Below are 20,417 nucleotides of genomic sequence, written 5' to 3'. Positions count from 1 at the left end.
GGCTGGCAACCATAGGCACTAAGCAGAGTCTGACTTTTGTGGCAGGCGGGGCAAAAATGTTGATGACACCGAAACGCAGTGTCAGCAATAAAATTAACTTACAAGATGTATGCCCGGATAGTAACCTAGCCCATGCTCGTACATACAGGCATCCCAGCTGTGTGAGGGGGTGTGTGTGCGCGCATTTTTCTGTCTTACCTAGACGCCGCATCCTGACATATTTTGAAAATTTGCGTTTTTTTGTTCTTATCATTTTTGAGGATGAACGTCTTTAGTGGAGCAAACTGAAACTCCGCTCACCATTTTGGCGGTGCTCTCTGGCGTTTCATGGTCCACATCTTCAATCCTTGGTTCTCGCTCAGTAGTTGTGGTTGTTTTGAAAGCTTAGGTTTGAAAAAATTACGTATATCCATCTAAACACTTCTGTCCTCAGGTTTTTTTTTGAGGGGGGGGGGCTAAGCAAAGCAAATGACCGTCTCTAAACTGCTAGTACCATGATCTGTTTGAAAAAAAATTGGCCCATTATAAAATATGTTTTTGTTAATTTCATTCATTTTTGTTGTTTGTTTTATTGATTTACAACTTTTATAGACAACATTTTACCGGCAAAGTCTTATTTTTACATTCATACATTAGAAAGTCAATTATATGCAATTACATATTGTGCCACCGGGGGGGCTATACCACACCCGCCCCCCCTTAATCGCAGCGTATGCTGACAACATAACCCGAATTTCCGCGTAAATCAGAATTAACCCTCTAAGTACCCTTAAATACCCACTAAATCTCAAAATAACTATCCAAAAACATGTATTATACGTAATATTAATAAAATAAAAATAAGATACTGTGATGTACGTTGTGTTAAATGCTGTTATATTAAATGACTACTCTGGCTTTATTCGTGAGTGAGTTGCATTGCTGAAAGAAAAGGGCGCCGTAGAAAGAGTAGGGAGGCGAGAGAGGGGGGATATCATGGCCGCTCAGGTCGCCAGCGTCGCCTCTCTCAACGCGAGCCCGCCATCCGAACTCAACAAGTTGGATTGGGACTCGTAAGAGGAGTCGGCGCTGGGGGAGAAGCAGCAGCAGCATGAGAACAAGGACATGGCAGATCTCCTGGCCAAAAGGAACTACAGGACGGCGGCAACACTGCTGGGGGAGGAGGGGATCCTGACATGAACAACAGCAACGGGAACTCAGTACTGTTTATGCGACAAAATTGTGGACGAAACTCTGGTGTCGTAAAGTCGAAATCACCTAAGTCGGGTACATCGTATCCCAAGGACCAACTGTATTTTTAAATAACATACACAATTTTAAATATAAACTTCCACCATTTTAACTCATTTGCTCCCAAATATGTTCTATTTTTAATTGTTTCAGTGTCCCAAAGACGTATATACTTATACGTCTTTTACGTTTTTTTTGTTTTTTGTTTTCAAAAAAGACATATCTGGGTCGTGATTCAATTTAGCTAGAAAGCACAAAGCTGAAAATCCATTTTAAAGCATTAAAACTGGCCACTGGAGGGCAGTAGCGCATTTGGTAAGACCCGGCAAGGCAACGAACGGTCACGCCGCACGGCCGGGCGCCAGCGGAAGACGACCGAATGGATGCCAGGCGGTGGACGATCGAGCAAAACAACTGGTAGGACGCCCGGGATGCCAGGTGCTGGACGACCGAGCAGAACGACCGGGACCACTAGTGCAGAGGACGATGCTTTTGAGTCTGTGCTGCTCGCGAGCAGAGCCCGCATAGACTCAAAAAAAATTAATCTTTATGAGACAGACGGCAATGAGGGAAAAGTTTAACCCACAGTCCCGCCCAGAACAGCGTCATCTTTCAGTTAGTTATGTGTAAATAAATTGTTACTTTGCTATCAAAAGCTCTATTGGTCTTGTTGTTTATTGTTTATTATTTTGTAAAAGGAAAACATTATTCAGATGTTTTGGGATGTAACTAAAGCAAAAAATAGCCGTGTATAAGTCAAAGTTATGTTTGAAATGTATGCTTTCACAAAAAGCTCAATTTCTCCGTTTTTTTCATCAGAAATTGGAAAATTGCTCAAACTAAGCTATTTTCTAATGCTGATTTCTAAAGAATGGAAAAAGATACGAACTAACTTTTTTTCTGCTGAGTCTAATCTTTCTTTTGGTGGGTTCCATGTTTATATAGCAATAGAACAGAATTTTCTGTGGGCCTTGCAAAATCAGTCAAAATCCAGTAAAATGGCTGGGAGTGAATGAGTTAATAAATGAATTTTTTTTTTTTTTTTTTTTTTTAATCAAAATGATGTTAATAATTTTTCCTTGAATTTACTGTGACCACAGTGACAAAAAAAAAATTGAAATAAAAGCAAACTATGTAAAGTAATATTTATGTATGGTTTATCTAAGAATTTGAAAAACAGCCTATTTTGAATTGGTTTCCCCCAAAAAATTTTGGTTCACATTCACTAAAAGTATATATATTTTTTTTAAATAAAATGTAAACAAATATTAAAATCAATGCAGAAGAAATGGCGTTACTGAAGTTTACTGAAATTTTTTTAATATTTTTTAAATTTCAATGTTGAGATTTTTACATAGCTTTTAAAACCCCTTAATGCCTGCAACATGAAGCAATTCTCAGAGAATCCCAAAACTTAAAAAATAAAGGTCCTAATGGTACTTTTTTCAAATTTGTAGAAAAAGAAAAATCCAAATGAATATGTGTAATAAGCGCTCTAATATCTATAACCATAGCTAAATACAGATTTTTTTTCTCATGGAACCTGCAGATGCATGTGTTGACTTGCATTCATATATATATATATATATATATATTTTTTTTAATTTAAACATTTTAAATTAGTCTCAAAATAATGAAATTCTGAGCGTATCAAATATGATACACTAGGTTAGAAAGGGTTCAATGGAGATAACAATGCTAAAATATTAATCGTTGCCAATGAGTGCTGTGAAATGAGTTTTATCACTAGTAAACGTCCAATCCACTTGAAGTGGGAGGCAGCACTGACACCCTCCCACCTCAAATGGATTGGATTTCTTTTGCTGTGAATGGCAGCCAGTGAGTTAAGAAGCATTACGTACCCAAAGATGGCGCGTCCCGTCCCAGGGGGGCTTGAAAGGGACCCCCTCATATTTTCCTGGTTCCCGTTCACCTGACGAAACAAATCATGTCATTTATTTGATGATGATTTGATGATGTCATTCTTTGTGTTATCACAAGGGAGCCCTACTTTAGTTCATCTCACCTTCAACTTCAATAAGCCCTTCGACACACAGAAGCAAGAAAACAAAAAAAACAAAAAGGTCAATGAGTCTACCCAATTGTCAGCAAGGGAGTCAGGCGCAGCTCACCTTGACGCCGTGCCCGACGTGGTCCAGCGCGCCATAATCGACGGCCTTGCGCACATAGCGCAGCGGCCGCTCCCGATTGGTCGGAGCTACGATCTTGTGGGCGCGGCTGGCATTCTTGTTGGTCGTCAGGACGCCGATCTCGCGGCGCGCCACTTTCTCTTTGTGGACGTCCACAGTCTGTATGGCAAAGAACAATGGAGCTCACATACTTGACTTTTGTTGACGATACATCCCCAGGCAAAAATTATGGAAGTTTCAGCGTGTTTATGCAGTTGTTTAATTTTGTAGAAAAAAAGGAGATCATAGAAATGGCACAAAACTAAATTTAAATGGCTTACAGAAATTCAGTGATTCCATAATTCTTTCCTCTTGGCTTGGTCTAAAATGGTAACTGTTACCGACTACCACATCTTTTTTTCTGGATTTCTTTTTAGTGTTTCTTATTATCTTTCTTTTCGTAGTCAACCAATTCATTTTTATGCACAAATGTATTACTTTTGTAGGCAAATATATACGTGGCAATTATGGCTGCAGCTATCAATTATTTAAGCAATCAATTACTCTATCAATTCGAATCATCAGATTTGGAACATTTAAAGCATTGCAGAAAAAATGTTAGGAGATGTAAAACGAAGGCTTGCTAAGATTGCACTTTCAAAAGAGCATTAAGTCCAAATTTAAAATTAAATTCCCGAGTGTTATATTTTCAACTATGCAGAATTGCACTTTCTTTTCACAAGAGCAATAAATGCATTTAAAACTAAATTAAAATATCCGAGCTTAGCCTCAAACAGTATAGAAAAAAATAATAAATGAGGATCGAAGTACAACAAAAGAACTATTGGTTAAGTTGCATAGCAAAAGTCCGCTAGCTTAAATGCTATAAAATGCTAATTTAACAAATCGTTCAAACACATACTCCCACAAAATATACCTCTTAACTAAATTACGAATGCACAAGACAATTATATCAGTTCAAACAAACTTACAACCTTATGTAGGTCTTAACAGGGAGCAGTTGGATCCAGCCATGTTAGATGAGTTATGTCATATTCACTGTTGCCACTACAGGGCAGTGTATCCACCCAAATCAATAAAACTAAATGCAAGCAATTTCAAAACAAACTATTACAGTGCCACTCTAATTAATCCTCGAAGCAGCAAAATTTGATTCAAAGCTTTTTTCTAATCGAATTACTTGAGATAATCGATTAATCGTTGCAGCACTATTGGCAATAGACGTGCCGGTTACCGGTTTCAAGGTTTACCGTGGTATGAAAATGCCACGGTTTAAAAACCACTAAAATTTTCCGTCATACCGTAGTAAGGCATTAGCTATTTTTTATGTCACAAAAATGCAGCGAGAAATCAGTGTCTTGGAGCGGCAGCGCTCACCCCCACCCCTTCGGTTGTTGCTCTGTACTGTGTCTGTCGGTGACACTACGCCTGAGCTTTTTTTTTCCCCCCTCAAAAAAGACAAAGTCGCCAGTATGGGAGTACTTCAACTACAGAAAAGAAAAAGACGGCCGCGGCTTAGAGGAGGAAGGACAGCGGACATGCTTGCGGAGGGTTTTTGCCAGGGGAAGCAACACCTCCAACATCATTTCACAATTATGTGACCATCATCTGTCACTTTACACCAAATTAAAGGTAACTAAACGCTGTCATGAACATTTTCCACAAGCTACAAGAGTTCACTCCGGCATGTATAGTGTGTCTAGCGATGGTAAACCAAATACTGTAACGTAAGCTTGTTAACGAGGCAGAACACGTAGCTTGTAAGCTAGCCAAGATGGCTAACTAGTTTCCTCTCTACCAATAGCCTACTTTTGTAAAGTCTTCCGCCATAGTAAACATCTGTCCAAAATAATATTTTCATAATACAGATTGTGGTATTCTTACTCTCTGGCAACTTTCTGTGCTGAGAGAGGGTGTGTGTGTGTGTTTATAATACATAAATAATCAGTCCTACACATGCGCTCTCTTTTGCTCTCGCTCTCCATTAATATTCAACTAATTAATAATACTAGTAGTAGTGGTACTGTATGTGACTTACGTAAAATCAATCTGATCATACAGTATTTTTAATCCAATTTTTTTTGTTTGTTCTTGTTCTAATGTTGAGAAGCTTGAGCTGTGGCTGTGGGTTTAGTCATTAAGTTCTATTTATTTCAATTTTATCTAAAATATATCAGTTATTTATTCTTTGTTATTTTATCTATTTATTTTAACAATACATTTCTGTTGATGTTCCAATTTGCCAACATGTTGTGAAAAATCAAAAAATCCTGTTCAATTGAATTTTTTTTTCTTTTTAACCATGCATCTCAAAATAACACATTTTACAGCTATAATTGCAATAAGGTTGTCATACCGTCAAAATCTCATACCGGCACATGCCTAACCGGCAATACATTGTTTTTGAGCTAATGTATTGCACTTGTGTTCAACTCTACTGCAATGTAGAGTTGTCGTCTGCCATAGGCGTCGAACCTGCGAGATGTGGTTGATGGCGCCGTGCACACGCCGCAGCTGCGCGGCTTGGATGTCGAGCACATGCAGCAGGTTGTTAGCTAGCGTGTTGATGAGGTACGCCACGCTAGCCACAGACTGTGTGGCATAGCGCTTGGTCTCCTCCAGGGCTTGTTGCTTGTCCGACGCCTGCAGAGGAGGTCAGAAGAAGCACGGGAAGTTAGTCAGACCGGTTCAATCACAACTGCTACTACAAATAATTCATCGTCTGCCATTGACGGTGATGGACGTCCAATAAATTTGAACAAAACAGAAGCTGACATTGCATTAAATTGTGTCAAAGACGGCTGACAGATGCATTAGCGAGCTCGGGGCTAGCACAAGAAGCAAAGGTAGACGTCTTGACATAGCCTACCATCTGCGTGACTATATTTTTTGTGTAAGCTGAGTGCTTACGTGATGTGTGGTAATGTGTGTATAATGTCTGTGTAAGCAGGACGACCACGATGTAGGTCAGAGCAAACTCATTCATGCCAGAGGTTGACGAGAAACACACTGACACACACATTTCTGTGAGGGGGAGGCCGGTAGAAATGGAATACTACAAAACAAGATCTATGTCAAGGGTAAAGGATGTTCGAGAGAGAGAGAAAATGGATTATGACAACATTGTGTAAATTGTAATTTAAACATCAAGCGCGACTGACCTTTACGCCATGCTAGAAAAAGGACAAGTAAGTGTTTTGTGTGGCATTTTGAGTGCAGTTGGTGACATTTGTTTCTGAACCGATTTGTTATTGAACTGAAAATCCACAGAGAGGTTCTGTCTTATTTTATTTTCATTCACATGAGCTGTGGAGAGCCTGAGGCTCACTCAGAACCTCTGTTGCTAAAAAAGAAAAAAAAGAATAAAACATCCTAAAAATGGATGATTGCTCCTACAAAAATAACTTAGTGTTGATTATTTTTTTAAAGGTAAATATATTAGATTACAATTTATGAGTTACATTCAGCAGCCGCATAAATCACATTAACTAAAATACATGCATACTGTATTATCCGACACAGCCTACTGTTGGCCATAGAGCGTAGCACTTGCTCAGCTAAAGTAAAGCCGAATTTGGCATGCTAATTGCTAAGTTGGCATAACAGGTGAGACGTACTGCTTCATCCTTTTTAGGGCGCTCATTTAAATACTATGAAATTATGTATATATATATATATATATATATATATATATATATATATATATATATATATATATATATATAAGGTTATGAAGGGTTATGAACCCATATGAAGGGTTAGTCGTTGCAATCGTAATGAGCACAAATTTCAGCCTTGTATTTTGAAAAAGTACATAAATTAGGAATACATTTAAAAAAAATAAATAATAATAATACATGAAATCACATTTAGACTGTTATTTATATTGTTTCGGTAGTCTTTTTTTTTTTAGTTTGTTTATAATTAACATTTCATTAATTTATGCATTTATTTTAAAACCAACATAAATTGCTAAAATAATAAATTATTTTTAATATAGATTCATAAATGATTTTTTAAAATGTTACACATCATAACAGCAAATTAAAAATCACATACTAACTGATAGTATTGATGTTTTTTTTTTTTAAATGACCCAAAATATTCACTTGCCCTATGAAAGGCTAACTTTGTACAAGTAAAAAATTATACACAAACGAAACACGACCATGAAATACCTATGGACACACATTCCAGTAGAAGATAGCTATCTTTGGTAATGCGTGAAATTGATAATACGTGTAAACTCAACTGCACACAAGTCTTGGCAAAAAGTGTATTTAAAAAAAAACTCGTAAATCGAGGCAATGCTGTACTTAACAACTTGTTGAAATCATACTTTAATTGTGCACTGTATTGTCTCTTGAGAGTGAAGATTTTCACATTTCGCGGATAGGTCTCCCCGTGATAAACGGGGGTTCACCGGAACTCAGTCCCCTCAGGCCGGCGGTGCGCCCCCTTCTCCTCCACGCTATAAACTTGCCTGCCGCCTGGCTCGTCCGGTCGAGAAGGAGCGCCTACCTGGACGTAGTTGGTCTCGCAGTACTCCGCGACCCTCACCAGGTTGGGGTAACTGTCAAGGAGAGCCCTTCTCCCCGCGGGAATCTCCTCCTCCAGAAGCATTTGCAGCTCCGCCATCTTTACATGTTTGACTGCCGCCCGCCACAGGCTTTCGCGAGCCGGCGTGCTGATGCCTTCATGTGCCCTCGGATACAGCAGTTACTTTGGTAATAACATGCTGCATACATTTACTTTACTTTACTTAACAAATGGCAAAACGTATATTCGAAGTAATATTTGAAAAAATCATATTTAAATTTTAGCGATATTAAATCAAATACAGCTAGTTTAAACAACAGCCTGTCAGCTACACGTGTTTAACATACAGTAGGCTACATGTTCTTGTTTATAGGATTTCAAGGGGAACAGCGCTACCTCGTGTTTAACAGTTAAAAAAGCACAGCGAAACAATTTGGCTCTCAGGCGCTACTTTATTTTCACGTTAACAAAATCACAAGACAAAAAAATGTAAAAGATATACTGTACAAAAATATTTGAAAATATAGTGATTTTATGCAAGATTTCAGGCTGGAATATCCATGTTCTCGTCGCCTCTGGGATAGCTTTCAACTTCCATGGACATCAAGAACTCTACAAAGAAGGAAAAAAATAATAATGATTTCTAAAAATCTAAATAATCATTTACAAACACGCTAATCATTTAAAAACATGCTAAAAACACCTTTCTGACTTCAGATTAGCTTCCTTCATACATTATCCTCTTTATATTTTTGATCTGAAACTGGTGCACAGGGCTGATAACAACACAATGTATGTTACCTTCTGTGTAGTCAAGATTTGGCCGTGTGGAGATGACGGCCCAGGCCAGGCCCACGAGCAGGGACACCACCAGGTTGACCACAATCCATGGCCGCAAGATCTGCTCCTCAGAACCAGGAGGCCTAAGTGATTTGGATTATTATATTGAATCATAAAATGCTCCTCCAGCATGAGTGTGAGCTGTCTTTTTTATTCTTACCACAGAGTCTCGTTGGCGGTGGGATACAGGTGGATGCGATCGCTAGTCATCTGCTGACTGAGGGACAGGATCAACGCTATGAAGTACACTGTCAAGACAAAAAAAAAAAAAAAAGATACAACTGTATTTCTTTACCAATTTACAATTGGTCACAAAACGGCAACGTGCGCCTAGAAATTAGGGGTGCACGATATTCATTTTTTGAAACCGATATCGATAATGTCCTGCTCCGCAAGGCTGATACCGATACAATAACCGATAATATTTATATTTTTAAATGTATATTCACCTGAGTTTTTGAACACCTATAAGTAAAAAATAATAGTGGTGGATTCAGCATAGATTTGCCTTTGACCTAACCAGAATTTTCATGATGACATGAACATTATTATGATGAACTAAAACAAAGACAAGAAGTATTTACCTAAAATAAAGGGCCCATATTCATTTTTTCGAATAAACATAATTTGAGTCAATCACAATCAATTAGTCAATGTCATTGAAGATGTGTTCCCTGAACAATGAGCACTGAACTAAAACATAAACCCAACAGGTATTGTGCTTTGTCATCAGATAAAAACATTTGAGGCAACAGGAGAGGAGACTTTTTGTGGTCTTGGCCCATAAAACAACTTTCTTAACCTGGCAATTATAGGACAGCAAGCTTATCAATAACCAAAAGGCCTATCAATAACTTACTAACTTATAACTAACACCTTAAAATGTAACAAATTGCTAATTGCCATAGTAAGGTTTATAACTCAGTGATGGAAAAATACGGCCTCTAGAACAGTAACAAAACTTTGCATACTGGCAAAACAGGAGTGGAAAAAAACGCACACATCCCATCCACCGACACAGTGGCAAAAACATTATACAGTATATTATTGGGTCGATAAATAATGTTATTGGATTTATTGGGATGACGTCATAATTCCTATTATTGGACTGATAATTATCAAACCGATAATTATTGTGCACCTCTACTAGAAATCCACGTTTCCCTCCATTTGCTATTTAAATAGTTTTGTTATTAGAAATGAATACATAAGTTAAATGCATCTACTACTACCACTACTACTGGTTATCCAAAAATCACTGCCAATCCACCCCTTACCAATCTTAAAACAAAAATGCCCTAAACTCCTCAACCTGAAGAAAAAAAGTAGATAAACCATTGTAAACATAAAAAAGATGTCTATCAATGTCAGTGGCATTAAATGAGTTAATAGCAAGTATGATGCTTTATGAATGAAAAACACAAATTTTCTCATCTTTTGCGTCTGAACTCATGTGTCACTTACAGAACGAGGCAAGCGCAGCGGGATCCAACGTGATGAAGCCTCTCAACGCCATGGAGGCCTTGGCCAAGTTGACTCTGTGCTCGAAGGAACACCAAAATTTAAAATAAAGCCAAACTAGGAAAGGCCAAGTGTGGAACAAACCGGTCGAAGGCGGACACGGTGCTGATAGCTAGCAGCAAGTAGAGCAGCGACTGTGCGCTGTAGGCCAGCGAGTGGTACTGCTGCAGGAGGTTAGCCAGTGTGGACATGTGCTCACCAGCTAGCACATACACCACACTCACGTTCCACACGGCGTAGCCCGACAGGAAGCCATGGCAGAATAGGCCCAGAACCCTGCAAAGGTGAAACCAGACATACTAAAACATTCGTGCGTAACAGAGAAAATGGTGGTTGGCTACTCGAGACAGGCTGGAAGTTGTAGTATTGTCAGAGTATGTGTGGTGCATAGACTTCATAATGTATTGATGGGACACGGGGCCCGTGGCTGATTCATATGGGGCCTATCGCCGTCAAAGCTGGAAACACAGACAAAGGGCTTTTTCCGTTAGATTTTTGTGAATAAATGCTTAAATCCCTGTATTCTTTATAGATATGGACGTAAAACAGTCTCGATTCTTGGTTAATAGCAAAAACACAGTGCAGTTAGCATTTATTTTACATGAATATTGCGAACTATGATGCTAGTCAGTAAGCAAATTAGCGGCCGCCATATGTAAACAAAAAGCTTTTTCCATTGAAAATTCTTGTGAATAAATGCTTAAATCCCTGAATTCTTTATAGATATGGATGTAAAACGGTCTCCATTCTTGGTTAAAAGCAAAAAAAAAAAAAAAAAAAACAACAACAACAACAATAAACGCAGTTAGCATTTATTTTACGTAAATTTTGCGAACTATGATTCTAGTTAGTAAGCAAATTAGCGGCCGCCATATGTAAACAAAGAGCTTCTTCCGTTGAAAATTCTTGTGAATAAATGCCTAAATCCCTCAATTCTTTATAGATATGGACGTAAGCAGTCTCGATTCCTGGTTAAAAGCAAAAAAAAAAAAAAAACAAACAAACAAAAAACAGGCTGTTAACATTTATTTTACGTAAATATGTCGAATGTGCTGTCAATGTGGCGGCCTCCTTAGTGCAACAAAGAGCTTTTTGCGTTGAAAATTCTTGTGAATAAATGCTTAAATCCCTGAATTCTTTATAGATATGGACGTAAAACAGTCTCGATTCTTGGTTAAAAGCAAAAAAACGGGCAGTTAGCTTTATTTTATGTAAATATTGCGAAGTATAGACCCTACCCACCGACGTCACAAAATCACGTGATCGCTGTATTGTTCCGCCCCCTTGTCCGTCATTTTGTGTCTGTATTATCAATGGTCTCAATTGATCGAGCAATTTATAATGCATTTCATGGAAGACCCGGTGCTTTCGGATGCCGTAAACTCACTGGATGCGTTGCATAAAAGGCGTTATGTGGAAAAGCTTCAGTTTATCCATTCGCCAGATCCATATTTGATGCCTAAATCGATCTTTTTCGACCCGCTGTCTGCGCCGTCTTTGCCTGACATCTGCTAGCTACCCTGATATTTACAACCATCTTGTCCACACAAAATCAGCCTATTCTCACGAAAGTTAGAAAAACTTTAAGAGCTTGGAGGCTTATAAATACTTCGTTGCTGGTTGGGTGAAACAGGTCCTCGTCCGCGAAAATTCGGCAGGAATCTATCTTCCATCTATCTATCACAAACATGGCCACATTCTGGACCTGGTTTGCTCCACACCCTCCCTCACCATCCATAACCTGTCATTGACTGACCTCACAATTTCTGATCATCTGGCCATAACCCTGGACATTTGTATCCCTACCCCCACTAACAACCACGCACGAACAATAACCTTCCGTAATCTGAAATCACTCCCTCCCGATTCTTTCTCCTCCGCCTTATCTGATGCCATTACCAGCTCTTCCCTCCCCTCAGACTCTACTGCTTTGGATCTAGTCAACTTCTACAACCACGCACTCTCCTCCTGCCTCAACCGATTAGCCCCTCTCAAAACAGCAACAGTCTCCTTCTCAACCTCTGCCCCTTGGTATACCCCGGATCTCCACATTTTTAAGAAGCAACGCAAACAACTTGAACGCCTCTACAGAAAAAACGGTCTCACAGTTCATGCCCAAGCCTACAAACACATTGTCAATATTTACAACTCTGCACTCAAAACAGCCCGTTCCAATTTCTATTCTCAAATTATTCACTCTAACTCTTCCAGCCCCCGTACCTTATTCTCCACTTTCGCAAAACTCACCAAACCCAAGGACAATATCACTGCCACATTCACAACAGACAAATGCAATAACTTTCATCTTTTCATGCAAAAATCCAAACTATACACAGTACACTTGCATCCACTTCCTTCAGTTCTCCTTCCTCAGATCTTAACAGTCCACCTCTAACATCTCACAGCTTTCCCTCCTTTTCTCCTCTTGCGCCCTCTGACATCTTCAAACTCATCTCAACCATGAATTTCTCCAGCTGCATTCTCGACCCCATACCATCTTCTCTTCTTAAAACCTGTATTCCCACTCTCATTCCTCTTATCATTAACATCATAAACACCTCTCTCACCACTGGCTCAGTCCTCTCCCCACTCAAACTCGCCACCATCACACCCCTCCTGAAAAAACCTGGCCTTAACCCCGACAACCTGGACAATTTCAGACCCATTTCCAATCTCCCACTTCTCTCAAAAATTCTGGAACGATCCGTCATAACCCAACTTCAGCACCATCTCCACTCCTCCCATATGTTTGAAACATTTCAATCAGGATTCCGCGCACACCATAGTACTGAAACAGCTCTCATCAAAGTAACCAATGATCTTCTCCTTGCCGCTGACTCTGGTTCCATCTCCATCCTCCTCCTCCTCGACCTTTCTGCTGCATTTGACACCATTGACCACAACATCCTCCTCCACCGTCTTCAGTCAATAGGGATATCTGGCACTGCACTCCTCTGGTTCACCTCCTATCTCTCCGATCGTCACCACTTCGTCTCTATCAATAATCATAAATCCCACACCTCTCCAGTCACCCATGGTGTCCCCCAAGGTTCGGTCCTCGGCCCCCTCCTCTTCATAATCTACATGCTTCCCCTCGGTCAAATCATTCGCCACCATGGACTCAATTCCCACTGCTATGCAGATGACACTCAACTTTACATTTCATCTAAATCCATCACCCCTGTCATTCTCTCTCACATCTCAAACTGCCTGTCCGACATAAAAACCTGGATGGACAATAACTTTCTCAAACTCAACAGTAACAAAACAGAACATTTCTCATCACTGGACCCAAAGCTCACCTCCCCTCTGTACAGAACCTCACTCTCCTCATTGATGGTCACCCTGTCACCCCCTCCACCTCCGTACGCAATCTTGGCATCATAATGGACTCAACACTGTCATACCAATCACACATCAGTCACCTCACTAAAATCTCCTTCTTTCATCTCCGCAACATCGCCTGCATCCGTCCTTCCCTCTCCCAAGCCACAGCTGAAATACTCATTCACGCCTTCATCACATCCAGACTCGACTACTGCAATAGCCTCCTCTATGGTCTTCCATCTTCTCATCTCCAAAAGCTGCAATACGTCCAGAACTCTGCCGCCCGCCTCCTCACCCACACCCGCTCCAGAGAGCACATCACCCCCATCCTCCAACAGCTTCACTGGCTTCCAATCTCATACCGGATTCAGTACAAACTCCTCCTCCTCACCTACAAGTCCCTCCATAACCTGGCCCCTTCCTACCTCACTGACCTTCTACAACAGCACTGTCCCTCCCGCCGCCTACGTTCTGCCGACTCTAATCTCCTCACACCCATCACTCGCACCAAGCTCCGAACCTTGGGGGACCGAGCCTTCGCCGCTGCTGCTCCCTCACTCTGGAACTCACTCCCAAAACCCATCAGGAACTCGGACTCATTACAAAACTTCAAATCACTCCTAAAAACCCACCTGTTCAAACTAGCTTTTCCCACCTCTTAATTCTTAATTCTGTCTTTGTGTTATGTTATGTAAAGCGTCTTTGAGTGTCCAAAAAAGCGCTATATAAGTTTGAGGTATTATTATTATTATTATTTATCTTGTGCTTGGAAAGGTTAAGGTTAAAAGTTATGAAATTTTCAATTCAAAATCTTTTGTTCTTGCTAACATCCACTGTCAAGTCTAATGTATTTCATGTCATTTGTCAATGGAGCTAGGGCTTTTAATGTTTATATCAGGCATGAAAATCTCTCACCTTTCGGCGAAATTCGCCGTTTTGAAGTCAAAAAGGGCGACCTACGTGAATTGCGTAGATCCGAGGAGAAATTCTTTTTGGGAGGGGGGGGGGTCGCAAGGTTTTATTTAATTATTATTATTATCATCATGTGATTAACTTAGTACGTAAACTGAGCATTTAAGAACACAGTCAGCAAATCCTTCTAGATGCTTCGCTGACGAGAACCAATCATCGGGCCAAGCTGCGTTCCATTATTCCAAACGCGCGCACTCCTTACTGTACATGGAGTGCTCGGAGAGCCTTCGGTTGCATTGCAAAGCAGCGAAATCAAAAAGCAGGCCTTATCCACATCGGGGCAGACCAGAGCGCAGCATACACACTTGCCTGTATTTGCCAGCAGATTGAATTTGGTGAGTTATGGTTTCAATCGTTTTCACGTTTTGCGATATAAAAAAGTTACTGCCATTCGTTGCAGCTTGCGTTGAACACTGCCAGAGCTCGCCAAATCTCCCATGAAAAAAAAATAGCTCCCGTTAAATTGGCGTCAAGCTTGTGTATTTAGCGGTAATATAAACGAAGAAACACACTGTTGAGTCAAATTAAGCGGCATTCTCTCGGATGGAGGGGGCGCCTCACATCGCTCCCGTCGTCCGCCGGAGACGCGTTATTTTCGGCTTGGATTTGAGCTGACGGCCGGTGTCGGCACAACAGCGGCCCGACGAGTGGTGGGAATGAGTCCTGCTTCTTAAAGCTTTTCAGAAATACAGGGATCCCTCGTTTTTCGCGGTTAATGGGGACCAGAACCCGCCGCAATAAGTGAAAACCGTGAAGTAGCGCCCCCCCCCCCCCCCCATTTTTTTGTGCGTGTTCAATGCATTTATTCAGATTTTACATTGGAAAAAAGATACATATACATACATACATAAGACATGTTTTTTCACTTTTTTCACCAAAGTATCATTTATAAATGATTTTCAAGCACTTCAAAATGTAAGAATTATGATAAGTTTTAAACATGTTACTGCCCCACCGAATTATTTTTAAACAAGAATAAAGTAGTTAGAAAATGCTTGCCTTTATTAAAAGCTTCATAGTGAGTCTACTCAAACCCTCTCAGGCTTTGGTAAACGGTGATTGGCACATGTGCAAAGTTTTTCTTTTTATATATATTTTTTTGTTTGAAGCAACTTATTTGATTGAATAATAAAGGCACAAATGTCCTAGCCAAAATGTGGCCCAAACGCAAAACATTACTTAAATGGAAAAATTTGTTTCAATCAAGAAAAATAGTTTTCAAATGCTTTTTTTGTCTCAAATTTATTATTGCAATCAAAAACATTTTTTTTATTGAAGCTACTTTTTGAGATTAAAAGTATATACTGTATTTTGATTGAAGCAACTTTGTTTTTGATAGAAGTAACTTTGTTTTTTGATTGAATAATAAAAACCCAAATCTAACTCCATCGTTATTGAGTGAGAAAGAAATTAAGAAAGCTTTAAAACCAAAAGCCACTGGGGAGTCTGTTTGTTTTTTAAAATATTTATATTTCATTACATAGACATGCGTCGTAGGGAAGGGAGTTTGAGGGATAAAAAAAGGAGTTAGATGAGGCTGCTAAAGGCAGTGGATACTTCATCAGCTGGGTGAATAGCAGACCTGGTAAGAACAAGTTTGCAAGGATAGTCGGGTATTAAATCCAATTATAAACACAATTACAATGTTATTTTTCTATAAGATTTTTATGTCATTGCTTTATTAATCATTAGGGGCTAGAGTTGTTAAGTATGGATAATAATGAAATAATAGTTTTAAGAAAACTGTGCTGTTGGTGGCTCAGTGACCATCTGATGTGGTTTGTTCTCAGATGAACAAGTTGAGGAAGGAAGTTTTGATGCAGACGTTGAAGGAAGAAAAGAGGCAGACTGACTGAGTCACAGCCAGAAAGTGTTGATGACAGTTTTGATTTCTATTCACTGTTGCCCCCTCCCAATTAAAGTATGTCACAGTCGCAGCCAATTATTATCTAAAGCTGGTTAAAATTTAAGTTATGTTGTTTTAAGGTGTATTAAATACTTGTTCATGTGCCCCTTTTGATCTACGAGCACCCACCCCTCCACCGGTCTCTGCATGGCCCTACTGAAACACAGTGTGGGTCGACAGAGCTCAATATTTTGTTGGGGTGTACAATACAGTGTACTGGAACATATTTCCTCCACACCCTTCTCACCTTTTTAACCCCTGACCCATTTTCATGCCTGTTATATGGTTTAGCGATAGCACTCTCACTACATACATACGTGTATGTTGTTGGCGATTAGCCTAGCAATGATCTTAATTGTGGTTGTCAGCCCAAAACCCTCTAAATATATATTAAATGCATCTTACCAGATATAAAATGACTACTACATAATCTGTGGTAATCATTTGGAGCCCAGTTTTCTCGTCGAATTGCAGCAGCCCATCTCGCTCTCTCCTCTCTGGGTCTCTCGGAATCCGGTAGAACTTCAAGTCTCTCCGTCTATCTTCTCTGTTATTGCAACCGACCGCCACACACGCCTTCACCATTTTGATTATTAATGTTAACGAGCAGAAAAACACGCCGTAAATAGGAGGAATGTACGTAGCCGTAACAGGTAAACACGATGTGTTGACGGACAATTGGGCGGCACCAATCAGGAGGGCGGAGTTGTGACGTCACGTGGGTAGGGTCTATAATGCTAATGCTGTAGCTGCTAATTTCTCCCATTGATTTTTTTTTTTTTTTTTACGTTTCAAAATGCACGCATGGTACGAAAAATATAATAATTACCTCGAATCCTCGAATGAATCACTCCTGAGACAATCTTTCCTGTTTGTATGCAGTACAGCTTTCATACTTTTTCAACCTAAATCTGGCATTAAATGCTGCATGTGACCGACTGTTAATAAATGAAGCGGAGTGTGGGACGGCCTCCTTTGGGGAGGCGTGATGCAGTGAATGGGGAATATGTCGCGTGAATATATTATGAAGTCTGTGTGTGGTGGTAGTTAGCAGAGGTGTGTGTGGGTGTGTGTGCCCCTGGGCCGCCAGTCTGACACCCCTGTTTAAACAATCGACATCCAAAATACTAAAATATGCTATTACAGAGTAAATTTACTTGTCTGAGACCAAATCTAAAATAGAATGCTTCAAAATATTTTTGAAATTACCGAATAAGTCTGGAGTACACCCAGCACGTGCACGTGTTCTCTTTTCCCACCCTCATGACCAAATTAAATCTTAAATAAGACATTTAAAACTGTAACTAGGTAAAGAGCTAACTTCTTCCAAGAAAAAGCTAACATTAGTACAGATGTGCAACCCTATTACTGTGACTATGCCAAGTACTGTATATGACATTTAGTATAAAAAGATGTTACTATTGACCTGTAAACTGACTTAATCAAGCCTTTAATTGTTTATTACCTATTATTGATGAATATATAGCAGAAGATCTGACAAGTGAAGGCTTATTTTTCAAGTAATTTGAAGCCAAATTTTCCTCTAATTCTAGAATGAACCTTTCAGCAGTTTTTTCAATAGCAAAAACTACAAAATCACTGTTCAGCTTCATGTTTCCTTTCACAAAAAGCAAATTCATTTTTTAAAATAAGCATCTGCATTTTTTAAAACATAAATGACTCAATTCGGTAATCTGATTCCGTGATACCTCTCATTGATGATGATTTGCACACCTGAAGCTGCTGTGGACTTTAACGGCGATGTCTCTGGTGGTCCATATCATCTGTCTGGGCTCCAAGTAGTCATCTGTCTGGTCCAAATGGCGAAGATGCTCCACTCGCTCTGCCTGAAAGCGTCCTACACACACAGAGACTCGGATTAACTGTTAGACAACCATTGATGGCGATAAACGTCCACTCCAATTTGACTGGGAGGGCTGGCAGTGATTATTCGCTGCCAGCCTCTCCAGGTCAAAAAGGCTTGAACATCTATTGCAGTTAATGGTTGTTTCACTAACTGCCACAACACATACTCTGTGAATACTTTACATGAACCAGTTCTAACTCACTGTTTCTTTCCGCAAAGACTCTGCCGACAGGTTGATTTTGGCCTTGGGGGGCGGAGAACAAGGACTGTTGGGGGACAGGCGAAGGGGCGTTGGCCACAATATCGTCATCTTCCGCGCCAGGGTCGTTGGTGTGATGTTCCGCGGACTTAGCCTTCCTATAGGAAGAGGACGACTCAACAACAGTGTGTAAATATATCAAGAAATGAAACAGGTTAAATCCCAACCTCTTCTTTTTGGTTTTTCTGCTCACTGCGACCACGGCTTCCTCTTCGTCCACTGCGGTTTCGGTGGGATTCCCGTTTGGTGTGTCAACATGCTCCACCTGGTCTGAAAAAAAAAAATTCACACCAGAGCTGAAGTAGATAACTCAAAGGTTCTAATTGGTCCTAGAAGAGCACAAATATTTGCTTTCCTGCTACAGTACAGTTAAGGTTTCCTTTAATCAGGAAAGCGGTCATTTCTGATGCAAATGCATCATTATTTTTCATCAGAAAAGGGCAACATACAAAAGTCATACTGTAGTTGCCCACAAAAAGTTTTCCATAAAGTATATGAGCTATTTGAGGCTAACCAATGGTGGGCATTCTCTTCTTTTTCTTCTTCTTTTGTGGTGCCGCATCCAGAAAGTCTGGTGTGGACGTTTCTCTGCTCTGATTGGTCAATTCGTCGTTCTCCAACTCAACGCAAACCCCTGGACAGTCAAACAACTGGATGATGTCCAAGTGACTTAATTTATTTACCCTTTGTGGCACTATAAGTACAAACTACCATTATCAATGCAAATATTAGTAATAGAACAAGTAGCATAGTAGTAGTTGCAGGGCAAGTATCATAGTAGTTAATGATTTTACCTTCACCATCCCCTTCGGTGACTTCCTTCCTGGTCTTCCTCTTCCTGCCCTTGACTGTTGGCATGGCGACCAGTGTGCCAATCAATAATTGAGGTCAGTCAATTAGTACCAACCACTAGCTGTGATTGGATTAACCTGCAAGACCAACTGCTGCGAACCTAACAGCAAAAGTTTTAACGTCATTAGCTCATGTTTTATTTAAAAACAAAACAACTGAAAAACATTGCCATTGGGAAAAAAATCAACGAATTGTCATGCTAACATGCAAACAAAAACAGTACCACTAATGGTGTTAGCATTTAGCTTCGTGATCATCCTAAGCATATGCTTTGTTACACATTTCCTGGGCTGCTGCTGTGCTAACTGTATTGTTACTGCTACTGCAAATACTAATCACACATATTACCATTAGTTATGCTATTATGCTACAGGTATTAATATGTCGTAGTAGTAATAGTGAAGCTTGTTGCTACACTGTAACGACTATGCTACTACTGATACAACAATTAATATGCTACATTAATATTGCACTTTTTACCACCGGTATTCATGTAATACATGCATTTTTCTGGTTCCATTACCACCGCTACTGGTTGCAAACTACACGTTCCACTACAAGTACCACTACACAACATACGTTATGTTAATATTACTATAATATACATTGTCAAGGAACTATGCACAACAATAGTACAGCTAGTGCTTCTACTGTGCTACTTGTATGACTATTGGTGTGTTGCGATGTGCAACTATTTCCACGTGTTGCTACTAGTGGTACTATTGTGGTATAACAACTAGCACTACAACTACGGTACACATATTACTAGAGGTGATGTGCAACTATGAACATTGTGCACATTACTGACACAAATCTAACCCTAAATCAACATAATGTAAACTTGGTAAAGCCAGCATCACTAACCTGTGTGCTGAGCTCGTCTTCTCGATGACGACGTGGACGCCGACGTGAGTGACAGGTGGACATGTGCTAACCCTCTAGGAGAGCTTTGTG

The 20,417-nt window shown here is 39.9% G+C and overlaps 2 protein-coding genes and 1 long non-coding RNA gene across 4 annotated transcripts in view; 1 reads left to right on the top strand and 2 right to left on the bottom strand.

Moving 5' to 3' along the window:
• Positions 1-8,164, bottom strand: part of LOC130926906 (abl interactor 1-like) — a 17,808-nt gene extending 9,644 nt beyond the window's left edge. For both annotated transcript variants that reach the window (XM_057852226.1, XM_057852227.1), the window contains exons 1-5: positions 7,902-8,164; positions 5,856-6,023; positions 3,363-3,539; positions 3,257-3,274; positions 3,093-3,163 (exon numbers count right to left, since the gene is read on the bottom strand). In XM_057852226.1, coding sequence (XP_057708209.1) covers positions 3,093-3,163; positions 3,257-3,274; positions 3,363-3,539; positions 5,856-6,023; positions 7,902-8,018 — 551 coding nt within the window. In that variant the 5' untranslated portion in view covers positions 8,019-8,164. The remainder of the gene's footprint in view (positions 1-3,092; positions 3,164-3,256; positions 3,275-3,362; positions 3,540-5,855; positions 6,024-7,901) is intronic.
• On the top strand, positions 7,420-10,923 carry LOC130926909 (uncharacterized). The gene is made up of 3 exons (XR_009066295.1): positions 7,420-8,107; positions 8,732-8,846; positions 8,925-10,923. It is a non-coding gene; the product is annotated as an uncharacterized LOC130926909 (long non-coding RNA).
• On the bottom strand, positions 8,322-20,417 carry tmem237a (transmembrane protein 237a). The gene is made up of 11 exons (XM_057852228.1): positions 20,328-20,417; positions 19,406-19,563; positions 19,126-19,245; positions 18,779-18,881; positions 18,555-18,709; positions 18,220-18,343; positions 10,365-10,556; positions 10,224-10,297; positions 8,920-9,007; positions 8,721-8,842; positions 8,322-8,531 (listed from the first exon to the last, which is right to left on the bottom strand). The coding sequence occupies exons 2-11, from the start codon at positions 19,467-19,469 to the stop codon at positions 8,464-8,466; spliced, it is 1,110 nt and encodes a 369-aa protein (XP_057708211.1). The 5' UTR covers positions 19,470-19,563; positions 20,328-20,417; the 3' UTR covers positions 8,322-8,463.

Source organism: Corythoichthys intestinalis, chromosome 12, assembly GCF_030265065.1.
Source record: "Corythoichthys intestinalis isolate RoL2023-P3 chromosome 12, ASM3026506v1, whole genome shotgun sequence".
NCBI lineage: Eukaryota > Metazoa > Chordata > Actinopteri > Syngnathiformes > Syngnathidae > Corythoichthys > Corythoichthys intestinalis.
Note: the sequence above shows the minus strand (reverse complement) of the source record. Positions and strands in the feature narration are given on the sequence as shown.